Below are 19,981 nucleotides of genomic sequence, written 5' to 3'. Positions count from 1 at the left end.
AAATTGCTAAAATCCATGGTCAGCTTGGATTATTAGATTTCTGCAAATATTATACAGAATTTATATTAAAATGATTCTTATGTTTCAGACAACACAATGCAATGATATACCTAAATAGCTTCAATGTGAACAATAATTAGCTTTTCCATTCATTTATGAGCATTATTATCTATTTCCAATTCAAATTGGTCTGATAACTCCACACCTATTATGAAATCGACAAAATTAATTCAACATGACTTTGATTCCTTATTTGAGTCACCTAAGCCTACATATAAGCAAACTCTTACTGTGGTATAATTCATTAATTAAGCTAACCAGAATATTAAGGCCCTCATTGCGAGGCTGGCGGTCTTCAGACTGCCAGTGTCGAGGTCACGGTTCAACCGCCGACAAAGCAGCGGTCCAAACGCAACATTACGACTGTGACGAACGCACCACAATCAGACCGCCGGCACAACCAGATTTTTGCTGTCTGATGGCCTGTCGGTGCCGGCGGTCTCAATCTGCCACAGCAGCACTGCAAGCAGTGCGGCCCTGGGGATTACGACCCGTTTCTCCGCCAGCGTATACATGGAGGTTCCACCACCATGTAAATGTTGGTGGAGATGGGGTGCCGGGGGCCTCCGCACTGCCCATGCACTAGGACAGTGAACATCGCGACGGATGCTCTTGCACACTATGCACTACAGCATTGCCGCCGGCTCTAATATAAGCCAGAGGCAATGCTGTAGGCCGTTTCCCACTGGGCCAGCAGACAGAAACTCTGTTTCCTCCCACTGACCCAGCGGGAAACTCGTAATGGGGCCCAATGAGAGGTGGCTGAACTTCGGCAGATGGGCTTTTCCGTCCACCAAAGTCATACTCAACCTCACAGTCTTCAAATTTCATAAAAAACTTAACAGTACAAGAGATGGTAATTAAATATTTCTTAGTAATTTTTGGAATGAAGAACTTTCCCAGCACTTTTCTTTGGACACCTGGAGGAAAATGTGGTTGTAAATTATTTCTGTCTGGCTCCCGATTACTTCATACCAAACAAATGCTCCTCTTTTATTCAACTGTTTATGTACTCCACTTGAGCTATTTGAAGCGAAATATTTAGATACTCCATTGTGCTAGCATTGTAAGTTGGTTGAGGTTCTTTGAAACATGTTTTATTTGAATGTACTGTTGTTTTAGAATGTTTTAAGAAACTTTGGAATGTTGTCACTAGAATACTTCCCATCTCTGATTTGTTTTCTTATGAATTTATTTTTGGTAAATCATTTGCATTGTTGTGTAATTTATCTGATATTCATAGCAAATGGTTTGATTTATTATTGTCCTCGGCTTCCAACTCAATTACAACAAACTGGAAAAAGGTTTCTCTTTTCTCAGTGCATACCTGGTGATCCTGGGCTTCTTTGACTAGACAAGGTGCTCTTTTATCCCTGAATGGATATCCTACTAATCCCGTCTCATACTACTGTTTTGGAAACCTGTTGATGATTACATTTCTTTGCATACCCTTTTGCATATGTACATTAATATTGGATGTGGATTGATCTTAGTTGATTTATATTTATATATGTAAAAAAGCAGCCATTGTTTGTTCATACATAAATATGTATATATATATGGATATTTATTATTTCTTTTTACAGGTACAGATATGTGCCTATTTTGGCCTTCACAATCTCTTGATCATGTACCTTTCCAGTATGATTTTTTTTAATTGTCTTCTTGACCTCAAAAAGAAACAATTAAATATTTTGAACCGTAAAGATCATATGGAAAGAAACATGTTTAGCACTTATGAAAACTACTTAAGTTGCTCAGTAAAGACAATGATACAAAACTTCAAAACCATATTATGTCATGGATTATTGTACTGTATTTAATTGAACTTTTTATTTAGTGTTCATCTTATACACTGACCTCCAGATTGATAGAATAGCTTATAATTTCATCATAATACGAATTGCACATTCTGTCTATGGTTATGTACAATGTTTAATAACAGCATATGAAACTGAAAGCATTATGAAGATGACGTTAGATTTGTAACACTACATTGTCTAAATTGATTTTTACATTATTGTACATATTGCTACATTTCTCTTTTGTTTGAAACATGTGCCTCTGTAGACTTGAGTATCTTGGCTTTCTTTGTAAACTTTTTAAAACTAGGGTTCAATCCAAAGGAGAAGAGAAGGAGAACCTCACTGCTCAAGTCTTGGACCTCTCTCTGAAATACAATTTTGTGACACCTTTGACTTCCATGGTGGTGACAAAACCTGAAGATGATAAAAAGGACGAACCTTTAATCGCTGATAAACCAAGTGAAGGTACCACTTTCAATTCAGATAGGCAAAATTAAAGAACTTCCTCCAGCATTGCATTTAATTGCCAACTCTGTAACTTTCTGATGTTTCAAAATTTGCAAACTTCGCCCATCTTTGTGAACAGGCAACATTTTACTAAAATGTGTTATATAACCTCATAAAAAGTAGGGAGTGATTGTGGGAATGTAATTCATTGCTCTCTCCTGCTCTATCCTGTACACTGCTTCCCCAACTTCTACCCTCTTATTTGCCATGCACTGCCACTCTCCCTTGCTTCCCTCATCCTCTTCATTGTACTTAGGGGCAGATTTAAGAGCCCCTTGTGCCTCCTTGCGCCATATTAGCATCATTTTTCTACACTAATGTGGCCCAACAAGGCCAAAATTGCAGTGCCAAATTAACCAAGTAGCTCAATGCATGCATTGCACCTCTTTGTAACCCTTTGCGCTACATTATGCCTGCGCCAGGCATAATGTATGCAAAGGGGATGTTCTCCCATTGGGGGGGAGGGGCAGAAAAATGGTGCAAAGCAATCTAAGAGATCTTGTTGCGTAATGTTTTGTCACTTTTAATGCCCGCTCAGAGCAGCCTTTAAAAGAAGGCACACCATTGTTTACAATGGGTGTCCATGGGCTTTACAGGGTTAGTGTCAACATTTTTTACTCTAATCCTGCAAAGCTCCGAACTACCATAAAAAATGTTGACGCTAGTCCCCTAACTACCACCATGGTGCATCGTATCTTAGATACGGAGCACACATGGTGGCGCTAGGGGGGTGCTAAGGGGGACAAGGAAAGTGGCGCTTCACTGGGTGCAGCGGCACTTTTTAAAAATCAGGCACTTCGTTTTTTTTCAATCTCCATCTGTTGCGTCCCTGCCCCTTCATGCTCACTACCTCTACTTACCAGTAGCATTTACTTGATTGCCTATGCCCCAGCCTATCCATCACCGTAATGCCTCTCCCCATCCTATTTTTCTTCTTTTAATTAACAAAAATAATTAGAAAGGCCCACGGCTTTAATTTGCTACCAAGATGTTCCTTTCTAAAGATGTGGATTTCACTTGTGTTAGTTTTGTTTGTTTACCATTAGCTTTGCCAACGGTTGTTTACTAATGCTATCTGTGAAATTCCTTCAATTACAATAGCTTTAAAAACAGATTCCTAAGTTGGTGGAAATGTAGCTGGTCAACTTTACCCACCCCTGCAAGCATGTGAATAAATGAGATTGCAGGCCCAACTGCAAACAGAGCCTGATGATGAACCAGAAACAAAGATTTCAATTAAAATCTAAAAATGTGTACCACTTCAGTCTATTTTATGAAAAATAAAGTCGCTATATAGCTTCCATTCAAAAGAGCTGAAGAGCGTCTTGAAAAGTGATGTTCTTGTAAAAATGTGCAATGACTGGTCCTTTCCAGTGAACTGAAGAGGAAGGACAGGGAACATAAATTAAGAAACAAATAAAATTGGTAATTGGTATGTGTTGGAATGTGGTTTATTAGTAGGGGTTGGTAGGTACCCACCACCAGTAATAAGACCACAATCACAATATAAGTTCCAACCAAGGTTTCAATAAATTAATCCCTTGCTCAAATGTTGGTAGCTGCCAACAAGCAGGCAGACTTAACTTAGGATACAAGTGTGTAAAGCAGTTAAAAACACCAATGCATTAAACAAGTAAGACACAACACATAATAAAAATCCAACACCAATTTATAAGAATAGGGCATATTTCTATCTTTAAAATGACACCAAAATGCCAAAAATAAAATGTAGGGTACCTAGGATATGATAAAGATTAAATAAAAAAATGTGCGTTCTAGTACTTAAGAACCAATAGCACCAACTTGGGACATCTGGTCGCGCTTGACTGCGTCAAAGTCAAAGTTTCAGTCCAACTGCGATGGATCCTGGGTTGGATACACTTAGAGGTAGGGCCTGGTCACAATTTTACCTCCTGAATTATGGCCTGATTACGAGGCTGGCAGTCTTAGGACCACCAGCCTCACCATGGTGGTTGAACTGCCACACTCCAGGTGGTCCATTCTCCAAATTATGACCATGGCAGGCGGACAGCCTAAAGACCACCATCCCAACCAGGAACATTGTTCCTGACTTGATGATGGCGGTCGAGGTTGTCCTCAGCCAGGGCAGCACTGAACTCAATGCCGTCTGGCTGATTACAACCCCACTTTCCACCAGCCTTTTCATGGTGGGGACGCCGTCATGAAAAGGCTGGCAGCATGCCAGTGCCGGGGGCCACAGGGGACCCCGCCATGAAAAGGCTGCCAGAAAGCCAGTGCTGGGGCCACATGAGGGACCTCCACTGCCCATGCCCATGGCATGGGAAGCGCAGAAGCCCCCCTGCCCAGCACTGTTAGAATGTGCACTGTCTGCATTGCAGACAGTGAGCATCCCGAGGGTGCCAGTCACCCCCCTCCGTGCTACGGTATAGGACTCAGCTCTATTAAGAAAGCTGAATCCTATATAATAGCATTGTTCCCCTTGGACTGAATGGCGGGAACGCGTATTACAATGTACCTGCTGGTCAGCCCCGCTGGAACATTGTAATACGTTCGGGGGGAGGGGTGTGTCACCGCACGATGGTGGTGTCCTCCCCGTGAGTTTGGCAGTCCCGTTGTGGGACCACTAAACTCCTAATGAGGCCCTTAGTCACTTTTTGAAGCTTTTTCTTTCATTCTCGGTTGAGGTTCATCGTCAGACTAGCTTTCGATGCAATGTCAGCGGCTTTGTTCAGTCAAGGTCCTGGTCAAGTCTTGGAAGTCTTGTCAATGGGGAAAAGCTCTGGAGCTTCAGCAGGATGAACCTGAAATTCAGGCTGGATTGCAGTTTGACATCGACGGCTTGACTCTCATCGATGGGTCGATCACCTTATGAAACATTTTTCCAAGGTCACTCAAAACTTCCCCAAACCTCAGGGTCTTCTTCCAGAAGTACTACTTTGGGTCTCCAGTGGTCCACAGCACCAATTCAAAGGTCTAGAGGCTCTGAGATGGTCCTTGAGATGCTGGGACTATAGTTCCCATAATTCATCTATCAAAACCTTTAAAGTCCAGTTGAAAGTGGTCAGTGGGTTCTTCTTGGAGGAAATGATCCAGGTGAAGCTCTTATAACCTGTTGCTTTCAGGGAGACTCCTCTTCTAGCCCCTCAGGTAATCTAATTACTGGGGCTCCCATCTGGCTGGGGTAGTAGGAGGTTGGGGTGGCCCTGTGTCCTGTCCTAATTGTCATTACTCTTTGAAGACCAGTTTGACTACCCAGCCCCCTTCTGTTGAAGTAAGCCTCAGCAAGGCCTACTAGTGCAAGGGGTTCACCCTTCTCTGCACAAAGTCCTCAGACCATATAGGAAGAAGTTGGCACTGAAACTGAAATAAAAGACAAAGTTTATTAAACCTCATGAGGTGGTAGTACAGTTCAAACAGCACCCTTTGGTAATGTTTGAAGTAGCACACTGAACTAAGAGAGCATGCTGCTTTTATACCCACGCAGGGGCTAAAAGAAGGTGGTACAATTATAGAAGCAAGACTTCTATACATATAAGGTCATGTGGAAATGCACAGTCGACAGGTAGGAGGGGCTAACAGTTTTCAAGGACTAACAGCTGCAGACCTTACTGGGCATGTGTGAAAATGGGAGATGCTAAATATAACTTGTCACTAGACAGATTTTCAAGAGTAGTTAACAGGAATGTAGGACAGAGCACATGGCGAGCACATGGCAGAGAAAATGGCTGCCATGAATACAAAATGGATTCCGCGAAATGTTCACAATAGTTGCTAAATACAAGATGTCTTCTGCTAATGCTTAATCTAATCACTACTAAACTTCAACACTTCCTGCCAATTGATCTGGACTTGCAGATCTCCACTTACCAGATGTTCTTGTGTCTCAATGTAGTCCACTTAACACCTCATTAAGGTAGCTTGGCTCAGCGTGGCAGAGGCTTGCTAATGAGAGAAGAGCTGCTGGAAGGCTGGATTTTGGCTCATCAGAAAAGCAAGTTCTATAACTTCTTCTCTGTGATAGTTATAGTAAATCCAACAGTGTAAACTTGTTGGATATATTCTAACTATCATTTTAAGCCCAAGAATTACATTTGTAGCTCCTTCCTAACAAAATGTATACTTTAATAAAGTATTCCTGTGTTAGCCTATAGAGCTAATGTACTACAACAGGGAAAAAATAAAATGCCAGTGTCTCCCTCACCAGGGCACGTAAAACATATTTTATAATGTCCCTGCATGTAGTTACAAGGCACTCTTCACCTGGTGCACTTAGGGGAGACCTTAGGGCTGGCTTATATGTACATGAAAGGTAGTTTGAGACTTTGGAAGTACCTTTAATTCCAAAGTCAAATATGCAGATACATTTTGTTTAAAATCAACCTGCAAAGCAGGGCTGGCTTTTAATGTGGCAGCAGGCCAGTCAGCAGTGCACACTTAAGTGCATTACATCTGCTAGGCCTCTAAATATACATGCCCTACCATATACTAGGAACTCACGGGTAGGTTGTCATGCCAATTATAATCAGCCTAATTTCAATATACATTTTAAACAGAGCACTGGCCCTTGATCTGGTTAGCAGAGCCCAGGGCACAGTCAGAGTCAGGAACCACCAGTATCAGTTAAACATGAGGGTGATCAAGGCAAAAAGTGCTTGATACTGGCTTTAATCCAAGTGAAATGTCTTGGTGTCAGAGATAAGCATCTTCATTCTGAGAATTTGACAGACAGCTAATGCTTTCATTGCATATAAGTATTCTCCGTTATTCAAAGTCCTACTTTTTCATCTTCTCAGTCCTTACAGGTTAAAGTGCTGTCTTGTCGTTCATAGAAAGGACGAAAAAACTATCTCTACACCTATTTCTGCAGGTGCTAAAATGTTGTTGAAATCTGCCATACTTACTGACCATCACAAACAAACCAGGCCTCAAGCACTTAACTGCATCAACATGACAGGGAAGGCTATAAGGTTTACAACATGGAGGAGTGGAACAAGCATTTTCTGCACACACACCCCTTCATAAGCCCTGTCCTACTACTTGAGGTGTACCCAATAATATAGGGAGAGGGACGTAGTTCAAGCAGGAGGTAAGTTCTAATACCTGTTTTAATAAAAAAGATATTATTAATTATATTATATTAGATATATTATTATTAAATATATTATTGAAAACCAGATCACAGATCCAGCTTCACAAACTATAATTGCCAAGTCTCCCAATTTCGGCCTGGAATGCTACACAAATTAATTTGACTGTCTGGGCCTACATGGCTGCTTTTTAAACATGCCATAGCAACATCGAGTAAGAAACAAAAAAGGTGATGGCTGGAATGCTTGAATTATTCCCAGCCATTGGTGACATTCCAGTCCATCATGCAGATGGGAAACACCCAAGTACAATTGTTCTTGTCCATGAAATAAAATAGTCTATCTTTCACTGTTAGTATATTTCATTTTCGCATGGGAACACAAGCAACACTGGGAATGTTCCCACCTTTTTGGGTCGATTAGGCACAGCTTGTGTTTAAAGCAAGGAGAGATAAGGGACCCACATCTGGGATTACCCATTGGATCGGGCTGGAATCCCCCTATTTGAGCAGAGCTAAGACTGTCTGATGTGGCACAATCACTGTAAAACAGGGACGGGACTGCTGCACAGTGTAATTACCAAGGTTTGAAATTAATTGCAGGATCCCATCCATCAGCTTTCCTGTAGCAGGTATCTCCTTGTTGTATAACAGAGGAGCAGCCATGTGGACCATGCCTGACACAATTGTTTTTTTTTTTTTTTTACATGGTAACGTATTGAATTTATACCCAATAAACAGCTGTGCTATAGTCAACATTCCATGAATACTGCTCAGAGACTGAGAATCAGACTGGAAAGAGAGTGAATTGTAGAACAGATCCACTGCCTCAAATTAAATGACAGAACCTGTTTAACATGGCTAGAAGGCCAAATTGCAATGCTTATTTTTTTAATGAACACTACAGGTAGTTTGGAGTTCACACACTCTTTGTGCACCATAACCTCATTATATCAGCTGCAGGGTGCCAACGGAGCACTGAACAGCAGCAGCGGCCTGCAGCAGGACGAAATCAGCCCAGCAAAGTATGCTGATTTGATGCAATGGCCTATCAGAATTGAAAAGGAGCTGATGTGTTACAGAAGCGAGACACACATACTTAATTTAGAAAATAATGAATACCAGAGCACAAAACACTGGTCAGAAACTCTTGCCAGCACTATTAAATGTTAATATGCCAAATACCAAGGGAGTAGACCCCTGAATCCACCTCGGCCTCTATAATCCACTACCAGACATTACCTGCCCTTTCATCTTACTCTTGCAGGTTCCTGCTGTCTTGCTTTGTGCTGGTCTTTCTCGTCCTCCTTCCATCCCTTTTGTGTGTTTTTCCTTCTCTTGCTCTTGGGAAATGTCTGATGAGGGGAAATAAGTGCCAATCCCCCATGAGTGCCGGTGGCCACCACTGGCGAACACTGGCTCAAATTAATCACTGCCAGTCCTTCTCATTGTGTGATCAGCATGCCGGCAACAAAGGACAGGAGCCACGAGGAGAGCTTGCTGTGGGAGCAGAGGTTATGGTGGCATGGAAGAGGACCTTCTGAACAGTTAGCACAGGGACAACTCCTTCACGATGCTGAAGGAGCATCATCCCCCCTACCCCCGGGCTATGAGATCCAGGAGCTGAAAGATAAAACAATATTTCATTATCATTTTATCTATCATCTGCTGGCTCAGCCAGCAGCGTGTTCAGGGAGGGGCGAGCTGGGACGCAGGGGGGGAAGAGGGGAGTAGGAGGAGGAGATGAGAGTGCACCTAAGGGTGCATGTGTGTTTGGCCAGTTTTCTCAGGCCGGCCAAACACACATGGGCACCTAGGTTTCTCCAACCTAGCTGTGTTGAACAGTCGGGATGGAGAAACTGCAAAGACCCCGGGGTTGTGTCTGAGTTGCAGTACAAATGGCTCAGACCAATCCTGATGCTGCTTTCATGCTAGGTTTAGCATGAAAGCAGCACCAGGATTGCTGGGGAGCCTGTGCTGGTGTCCCAGTGAATACTGGGACACCAGAAGAGGAGCGCAAGGTGTCTGGCAGCTTCCGTGAAGGTACGTTTATTCTTTCTAATATTATTTTTATTTTTTCCCCCACGTCCCCTTTCCCATTCCCCGCCTGCCCCTCCCCTTGCGATTTGCGACTGCTGCCGCTGAGCTACCATAACAATGACAAAACATTTAACAATGCAGATGTAGGCAATATTTTATGTCATACTTCAATGCTTGCCATGAAGCAATATTTTCTTTTTTATAAATTAAGAGTAATATGGCCACATTTGTCTCTTGAGAATAGTTGCCAATAGTTGTCTTAATATCAGGCCCTCATCCTAGTGCTGACAAAAAGAATTAAAAAACAACGGATGCAGCAACAAAAAGAAAAGCACTTCTTTGGAATCAGCATGAAAGTAATTCATAGAGATCCCTAGATTACACAAACTCATGTAAATTGGCAGTAACCTAGACAAATGTGCCTAGGTAGGAAATATGTCTTTTAATCTTTAGTTTAGAAAATCCCATGTAAATATGCAGTCCCTGAACTTAACACCTTGACCTGCACTTTTTCTACAGATGGCCGCACAGTTGATGTTCAGGGAATTTTAATGCACAGCCATTTCTTTAGAATATGAAAAGGGAATGGTGGATGATCATACCTGCAGGAAGCATAAGAACAGCATTTAGTCCAAAAACATTGCTAATGGTGCAATACAAATAGGGTAGAGTCAAGAAATGAAATTGTAGAATCTAGCTGGTCTAATAATGTGGCACTGAAGAAGGAGCCCATGTATGAAGACTGAATAGGTTCTACATCTTCCGAATAGCTTGCCTTGAATTCATTTTTAAATAAACAAAGCACAGGGTCATATTTTTTTAAAGGTAAGGGAATGCTGTGTTTACTTTACATTATTATCATCAGGCTGCAGAAAGCAGAGCCTGATAATGAGCAGTGCTCAGTCAGATTTATGGACCAGGCCTGGGCCCAGAGGTGAAGAACTGAAGCACTAAATTATTTAACTCTTAAATATAAGTCCTTTTTAAACCAGTATTCGAGTGTGAGACCAAAATGATGTTTGTGAATGCTTTTCAATGGGAAAAAATTAAAATGAAGTTATCTTAATAATTAACTGTCCATTTTAATTTCTCCCATTTCAAAGTGTCACATTTACAAGCAGCATGCCTTTTGCTCCCAGTGGCCAGTAGACCCTGCAATATTTATAACTGAAAAATAGTAATTGGTAAAAAAAGAATCTGAGAAATGTACGGTGAAGAAAAAGTTTTCTATGAAAATTAAGGGCTTGATTTAGATGTTGGTGGAGGGGAATGCTCCGTCACAGACGTCGCTGTCTTACGATGCCTTCCTATCCTATGGGGATCATAATATGGCGGACGGAATAATTGTCATGTTTAAGATGGAGTATTCCCTTTGCGGATATCTAAATCAGGCCCTTAGTCTAAATGTCTTTCTCCAATTTTAATGAAGCCAATTATGTCTTAATGTTTTATGAAGCATGTTTCTTCACTTAAAAGTCTTCCCATTTAAATAAATGTATTTTTCTGTTACAAATATGGCCCCACGTCTGCAGGCAACTGGGAGCAAGCTGCCTGAAGTTTTAAATGTGAGACTTGGAAATAGGAAAAATAATTTAATGAGTTTTATGGAATCCATACAAGCAAAGTTTATAAGTAAAAAATACAGCCAATACATTAAGTGGGAGAAATGTAAAGTTCAGAAAAATGTTACATATTATGAATATTTTACAAATTTCTTCCATTTAAAAAACGTGGTTGTATGTTTGTGTTATACATGTAACAGTGCCACATATGGCAAAAGGTATGTCCTGTGCCACAAGTACATATGACACAGTCTAAGAATCACTTGTACATATATATCATATCAATACACACACACGTTCACACATCCCCAAGGACCATGCTCTCACTGACAGGAATGGCAGTCCTGTCATTGTGCCCCTTGTCAAAGGATATTGTTCAAATCATAGTATCTGGCTCTATTGACATTGGGCATAAAGTCAATTAGACTGGGAGTGAGGGCATCTGGCAACAATGTGTGAGTTGCTTAGCCTTCAGTAGCACACAGTGATTTCCACTGATCACAAGTAGCTCTCATTACAGAAAAGGTTGGCGACCCCTGTTTTAATCTACTTCAACAGTAATAATAATATCGAAAATGCCTATTTAATTATCATACGTAAAACACTGATTTGCCTTCAATAATCCAGATCAAATTCACAAAGGTAAACTTAGACCTGAAGTTTTAAACATTAATTCTAAGGTTACCTTTGTCAATCTGGCCCTTATACTTCAGAGTTAAAGTTAGAGTTCAGGTCTAGGTTTACCTTTGTGACTTGGGCCCGGAGTGCACCTGCTAAAAAGCTAATTAGACTCATACTATCCACCTTAAACCCAAGAAAATCTTAGTTGGCCTTGGCTGGATTTTAACACGGTGACCTGTCGTGCTATATTAATAACTGTCTATCCAATGCAAGAATCACAGTAGCATAACGGTGCTGTGCCTCATCTCCTGCTCTACCCTTTGTCAAAACCATATTCACTCCGGAATAAGTGGAGCAACATACATAAATAGCTTCATGCACTTTGCACTCATCAAAATATTTTTTTTTGCTTTGGAAATATTTAGTAAAATGTTCCCTGAGGTGGCTGGTAAAGTAGAAGTAAGCTTGTCTCCAAAATGTGTGATAATCGATTACAGATGCTTGGGACTTGAGCCTCAGGGGCTTATTGCTGAATCTGCATCACAGTTATTAAGTTTGCACCGCTATTTAAATCTGGCCAGCCCTACTCATCTTTGGCATCCGATTGTTGAGTACCGTTCACTGGGCCCTTGTATGATGGGAAGTCAGTGGAATGCTTCTCAATGGTTCATAACATTGAACTGGCAATGACAGACATTTCAGACGAATTGTACATTATTACTATGCAGCATCCCCTTTAAATTTGATTGTGTTCTAAATTAAACAATATTAGGATATTGCCACCGAAAATATCAACAGTTCAAGTATCGCTCGTTGTTCTTCCTTTCGTACTGCATACCTTTTACATCCTACCTAGGCAGATTTGGTTAAAATGTACTAATTGTGTATTTTTTCCTCTTTTCTTCTCTTCTGCCTTGGCATCTTCTTTTCTTCGGGAAAAGATGAAGGTATGTTACCAGTTTTTGGGATTCAGGCACTGCATATAATTTACAATTTTCACAACAAATTATTCTTTACATTTGTTTGAACAGTGAACCGCTAAATGATGTATGCAAATATTTTCGCTACACTGTATTAGCATTTAGTGAATGCACTGCACATTCTTACTTTGTAAAATCAATCACTTCCCATGCCACATTTAACGCACTATTAAAGTGTTTCCCTTCAGGAAATTGGAGCAGTCTTTTTTGAAACCCTGAAACAGACACGCGTCGTCAAAGTCAATAGGTCTCTCAATTTCGAATGCATTGACTTTGCCGGTGCTACTTGCCGATGCTTGCTTTTGTCTAATTTCCATATTGCAAATTTCGGATTATCTTTCCTATAAGAAACCCTGATCTATGAACGGAATTGAGAGGAATTTAGTTTTCATTTCTAATTTGCTATTGTGAATGCAGAAGCATTTTTGGAAACATCTGACAGTGCATAATTACATTTTCTTGTACTGCAATATTTAAGATTATGAATATATATGAAATCAACCTCTCTTTAATACTAGTGTTAGGCAGTCCTAACTCATTTTACATATACTAAATTGTAAAAGTGCACCTTAAATATGTTGGGCATATTTTTCGTGATATTTACAACTTGTTGTGATGGACAGAAAACACATTCACTCGAAAGATAATAAAGGGTATAGTCGGAGAGAAAAAAAACCAAAATAATCTGGACCTTCCACTAGTATGATATAATAGTCTACAGATGAACATCTCAATTTCAAGAAATATGATTTTTAATTTTGCTAATGGCTTATGGCCATCCAGGCTTTGCCAGCCACTTGCTACATGGTTCCTGTTAATTGTTTGCTAAGTGGTACCAGAATACATTAACAATAAGATGCCTATGGGGCCATAATTACTAACACTTTCATTCGAGTAGTTTCTTTATGGAAAAAGATTTCTTTGCGTAACTTCAATTAGGGTAACACATATGACATTAGTTAAGCAGCATCTTTCTTCTGTGTTATACCATATGTTACAATACAAATCAATTGGGAAACAAATTATGCACATGGCCATAGCTGTTCTTTTCTTGGGCAGAGGTATCCATATGCTATTGCACAGAGTAGGAAGAGTTCTGTGGAATACATTTCTTATATTTAATATGCCCAGTATAGTTCACTACACCATAATGACATAAGTACTGAATCCTTTACTACTCAGGGACTGGAGAATCCCTTATCACTCAAGGAATAGGACAGCCATTATTACTTAACGACATGGACAGCCTTTATTACTCAACTACTAGGGTAGTCTTTATTTTCCAAGGACAGGACAGCAAAGGTAGTGACTCGCTGAACTAAGCCGAAGATCTGACTTTCACGAGGTTGCCGCTTAGTAAGTGTGGGCGTAGTTTAGCTTCAGATACAGCATACCATTTAATCCACTTCATGGGTAGAAACTGAATCAAAACACAATTAGCATTTTTACTGTTAGTGCTCATCCTGGTCCCACCCACTGCTTTTGTAGAGCTTGACGATTTTCCTGATTTCTGAATCAGGTAGAGGACTAATTATGATTATCGAGGTTGGGGATTCAACTGCCTAACACATTGCTGAGATCCTTGGAGTGTTTTGCATTCTGCTTTGCCTGTGTGTTTACTTTTTGCGCCACACATTTTGACAGTCTGAATAACAAGCTCTTCTTGGCCAGAGCTACTAGACCTAATCTCCACATTGAAAAACTTTGGGCAAGATTTACAACACCCTTGAGCCCCTTAGTGCCAAAGTTGCAGCAACAGTTTTGCCGTAAATGTGATGCTAACAGGCCACTACCATAGCTCCATATTTACAAGTTGGCGCAAACTAGTTTTGCACCACCGTGTAAAGCTTTTGCGCCACATCATGCATAATGTATGCATGATGTAATCAAAGGGGGCGTTTCCTCTTTAGAGGGTCGCTAAAAATGACACAATGGAATCTACAAGATTCCATTCCACCATTTCTAGCATCATTTTTAATTTGTGCTTACAGCAGGCGTTAAAATGAGGCTCCCGTTGATCTCAATGGGCCTCTTAACACTATTCTGGATTAGCATCATCTTTTTTTACGCTAATCCAGTATAGCGTTACAATAGCATCAACAAAATTACACTATTGCCCCTAACATGTGCCATGGTGCACCGTATTGTAAATACCTTGCTCCCATGGTGGCGTTAGGGGACACACAGCTTCAAAATTCTCTGATACAGCGGCATGTGAGTACTCTAATGCTTAACCAATAAATTGATCCCCCGATTGTTCTCCTCTGCTTTCTCAATACTAAAAACAAAAAATAAATAACTAAGAAAAACATTTCAAAAGTAAATGACATAACCAAAGGAAGTTTACCAGTCCTGTCGAAGCTGAAATACTACAAAAAATTAATACTTAATACAAAAAAGCACACTACACAGACAGAGTTGTCCTCCTAGTCCACCCACAAAAACAGTTTTCCACTCAAGGAGGAGAACTAATTTGCTATTTAGTATCCACATAGGAAGGTCTAAAGGCTGAAAGTGAGAGCAACGACACTTGAAAATATTGTTTTTATACATTATTTTTATAATAAAGCTTTAGAAGGATGTTTCCATGAATATTAGCTCTGTAAATTACATTGCATTTCTTTTCTGAATAACATAAATAGGAATACTTGTTCCACACTCGTTTGAGGGCATGTTTTTTGAGAGTTTTGTGCTGCTGTTGCATCACTTTATGATGCAGCCATGGCACAAACCTATCAACCATATCTATAAGCCCACACAAAGCCACTTTATGTGTGAAACGCTGCGTTGCATTACTCTGTGCCAGGGAGGCATTCCATGGGCATTCTGGTGGGATTTCCCATTCAACACCCATGGATTGTGATGCATCTCCAGATATATACGAGCCTGTAAACCTGGGGATGTGCCACAACCTTATGCCTCCTCAGGGGAGGTGCAACAAGAAGACAGATCTTCATTTCTCCTTGTTTTTTCCTCTTTCTATGTGTGCTGCATTCTGAATAGATACTGCACATTCCTGCCCTTTCCTTTTGACACAGGGCAGCACAGACAGGTGATTTGGTACCAGGCTGTGCACCAAGTTTTCATAAATTTGGCCCTTACTTCTTAGCATTCTATGCAATTGATCTAAACAATTTCACTTGTCACTCTAACTGCTGGAAAACAACGGAGTAATAAGTAGACTGTAACCTTCCCCTACCACTGTTGAAAGCTGACATGGTACCACTCTTGATTCCTTTCAGATAGATGTGCTACAAGTCCAAACCCCCATCTGCTTTTCCGACTGAGTGAAAATTGTACATGACTTTAAGCTTATTTGAGACAAAAATCAATCTTTTTATAAACTTGAACCTGCCTCGGAACCTCACTCACTGCCAGCACTGACAAGTGCCCCGTCCCAGAAAAAACAAAGAAATGTGAAATGTCTTCAAAGACTTCAAAGTAGTCTGGATAAGCTTTTTAAATCCACCATATAGTGCGCCAACTGGCCGAGACTCAAATGTTATTGTCCATTATAGCTTTGCATTTGTTATAGATAAATTTTGCAAGCATACACACTTGTCCAATTTTTATGGTTTTTCAGTTTTTTTTTGTGCAACATTGGCTGGTCCAAAGGCATTAAAAAAAATCTTTAAATGAGTACCACCTTACATTGCACAAGGTCAGTTTTTTCTTCCTTCTTTCACTAAGGCACAGGAAGATTATTTAATTTGTCCAGAATCACAGTATGAACTTGATTCCAAAGTCAGCAGCTCTCACTGTTAGGCCACATCTCCTCCCTATTTTGCTCGGCCCACTTAATAGATATAAAATGCTGCAATCAGACCACTAGTAATTTGTCAACCAAAAGAGAACTTTCTCTCACTTTAAGAACACACAATGGACAAACCATCATAAAGGGCCAAAATTAATCTGGGGAAAGTTCTAAATACAAATGCTCCATTGTGCCATGAAACGGACCAACTATTTCTATTCAGCACTACAGGCATTTTTTCATAAGAAAAGGAGCTAGAGCAACTCTTTCTCCATAGTGTTGGCATCATCCACCCCAAATTTGCTCACAATAGGATAACCTAGCTTCAGGAAGATGTTGTCCATCACATGCAGCCTATCTGACTGAACACGATTAAAATCCACTAGACTCTAGGAAGCAACTCTTTCATCATTACCTCTATAAACAACTAAGTGCCTCCTGAAAAACTGCACATCAGATGTCCAATATTATTCCAATTGAAAGATTCTGGGGCATATTTATACTCCGTTTGCGCTGAATTTGCGTCGTTTTTTTCGATGCAAATTCGGCGCAAAACTAACGCCATATTTATACTTTGGCGTTAGACGCGTCTAGCGCCAAAGTATGAGGAATTAGCGTAATTTTTTGGCGTGAACCCCTTCCTTGCGTTAATGAGATGCAAGGTAGGCGTTCCCGTCTTAAAAAATGACTCCGACGCATATGCGTCGGATTTATACTCCCGGGCAAAAATCACGCCCGGGAGTGGGCGGGTCAAAAAAACCTGCTTTTGCGCCTCTTTTTAACGCCTGGGTCAGGGCAGGCGTTAAGGGACCTGTGGGCTCAGAATGAGCCCACAGCTGCCCTCCCCTGCCCCCAGGGACCCCCCCTGCCACCCTTGCCCACCCCAGGAGGACCCCCAAGGATGGAGGGACCCACCCCAGGGACATTCAGGTAAGTTGAGGTAAGTAAATATATATATATATATTTTTTTGTGGCATAGGGGGGCCTGATTTGTGCCCCCCTACATGCCACTATGCCCAATGACCATGCCCAGGGGAAATAAGTCCCCTGGGCATGGCCATTGGGCAAGGGGGCATGACTCCTGTCTTTGCTAAGACAGGAGTCATGAAAATGGCGCCTGGGCGTCGTAAAAAATGGCGCAAATCGGGTTGAGGCGATTTTTTTGCCTCAACCTGACTTGCCCCATTTTAAGACGCCCCAACGCCATTTTCCCCTACGCCGGCGCTGCCTGGTGTACGTGTTTTTTTTTCGCGCACACCAGGCAGCGCCGGTCTGCTAGCGCCGGCTAACCATTCAATAAATACGGCGCCCGCATGGCGCTTCAGAATGGCGTTAGCCGGTGCTAAACTTTTTGACACTAAACTGCGTTAGCGCAGTTTAGCGCCAAAAAGTATAAATACGGGCCTCAGTATAGCACCTACCAGTTGAATGTCTACTTCTCCCTTCCTAAGAAAGTGCCATAAATTGACAATGCTCAGTCAGTCTTCCTCTCATACCAACTTTCAGCCTCCTTTCCCCCTTCACCAACATCAACCTTACTATCAAGGTGACCACTCATCACATTTTCTTTCTATTCATTTCACATTCTCTACTCTATTGTCATTGCCTCTCAATTTCCTAGTCTCCCTATCTGCACCATTCTCCCTCCATTTGTCTCAGAAATCCTCACATACCAAAGCGCACCTACTTTATTTTACATGTGCCACCTTTCACCATCACATTCGCTTATTGCTCTGTACTAGTTAACCCACTATGCCTTTTTAGCACCTTCAATTGGCGCTCCCAAATCTCCTTTAGAAAAAGGTATCTTCTGCTGGGGCAACTATTACCTCCTTAACACGTGTAGCTTATTGTCTATGCTATGTCCCAAATAACTTCACCTATGACCATGATTTATCAAAACACTTAGCATACATTCTAAACAGCACCAGTACATTTTTGCTGCCACTCTTGACCACCCCCTACCTCTCTCCATCTCTGCCTCCTCCTAATATTCAACATGTCCCCCCCTCCATTCATTGTTATCAACTCCACTTTAACTACTTCCAGCCGCCTTTCTTCGATTGCACCTCTGCTTTCACCATTCAACACACACCCATTCTACCATTTGTAGAATTGTATTCTGATATCTCTACCTGCTTACTTTCCCTCCTATCACTGCTGTTTTTCCATTGCCTGTGACCTATACACCTTCTTACTCCCTTTACACCTTGGCATTGACAACAAATCTCCCCTCCAGCAACACACCTACCCTAATACACCCTCAGTTCTTCACCCTTTCTTAGAGACTACTTTTCCATTCGGCCCTGTTAGTCTGCCATTTCATTTTCTTTCCCAACACTCCCATTTGACCCATCTTCTTGCACCTCTCCTTCCTTGCCCACTCTCCTACACATGCCCCCTGATATTGCCAAGCACAGACACTTACCTCATCTGTACTTCCCTCTCCAAATCTCCTATACCAAATGCCCCTCTTAGCTGACCTTTGTTCACAGATCCCAAAGTTAATTTGCTCAAACCCCTCTGAAGAGCAGTCTCCAGCTTACCAAGCTCTCTAGCCTGTGCAATTCCTTCCTTCCCCATCTTGTTCCACCATTACTCCCCACACGGTCACCATTCTCAGCAATCCTCTGACCCAATTCACTTCCTTGCTTTTCTCCTTGACTTCAAAATGGTAGGCCTTATTAGGGTTTTGGCGGATGAGTGACATCTGCCAAAAGAGGGGAATGTCCTGTTCATCCCATGTGGGGCATGTAGTGGCCCTGTATACTCTAAATAGTGCACATGAGCCATCCTCCAATTGTTAGCAAAATGAAAATGTCTGCTACTGACAAACTTTGAATAACATTTGTCTTCTACTCCTTACTTCAGTTCTGCAATAATTGTGTATACATCTTTGCCCAATTCTCCCAGCCACACCCTCTTATCATCAGTACCTCCCGAGTCCCCTAACATACCCCACTTAGCACACTATTCTGCTTTACACCATCACAGGCCCCATGCATCCCCACCACCACCAATGCATCACACCCCCTTGGGTGTACTTCTCACTTTATTTATTACTGTCTCAAACACTTACCCACCCAGATTAGTCAGACCTTACTCTTCCACTCTTCCTCTCAAATACTGATTGCCTCACTATCACGCTTATAGTAGTGGCCCCTCACCTGACTTCCACCTTTTAATATTCCTCAATCCACCTCTCCTCTCCTACAATAATTTATGAGCCTGCTAAGCCATTGCCTAGCCTCTAGGCCTACAACTTCACCCACCCAATCCTCATATCATAACTCAAAATAATGCCATTTCATTTGTATGTTCTCTAATCCCTTTCCCAGCAACGTCCACTGCCCACTTCACCTAATACTTCTTCAACATGTTTCCCTCCACATCACCTTGTGCTCTGTTCACAAGCTTACTTTTTTTGCTCACAGACTTAGCCACAATAACTATTTGCACACACAGGTTCACAGGACTGTAACAGGATCCACTCTCAATTTAGGCCATCCACTAAGTGTATTCTGATTGAGAGGTACAAGCATAGTTGTAAGAAAACTGGGCTCTTTGCAGATGCCCCCCACTTT

The 19,981-nt window shown here is 41.4% G+C and overlaps 1 protein-coding gene across 1 annotated transcript in view; it reads left to right on the top strand.

Annotated features, from left to right (window-relative positions):
* Nucleotides 1–19,981, top strand: part of LOC138259000 (inter-alpha-trypsin inhibitor heavy chain H3-like) — a 554,189-nt gene that overhangs the window by 456,043 nt on the left and 78,165 nt on the right. The window contains exon 14 of the mRNA XM_069206373.1: nt 2,173–2,324. Coding sequence (XP_069062474.1) covers nt 2,173–2,324 — 152 coding nt within the window. The remainder of the gene's footprint in view (nt 1–2,172; nt 2,325–19,981) is intronic.

Source organism: Pleurodeles waltl, chromosome 9, assembly GCF_031143425.1.
Source record: "Pleurodeles waltl isolate 20211129_DDA chromosome 9, aPleWal1.hap1.20221129, whole genome shotgun sequence".
Taxonomy (NCBI): Eukaryota; Metazoa; Chordata; class Amphibia; order Caudata; family Salamandridae; genus Pleurodeles; species Pleurodeles waltl.
Note: the sequence above shows the minus strand (reverse complement) of the source record. Positions and strands in the feature narration are given on the sequence as shown.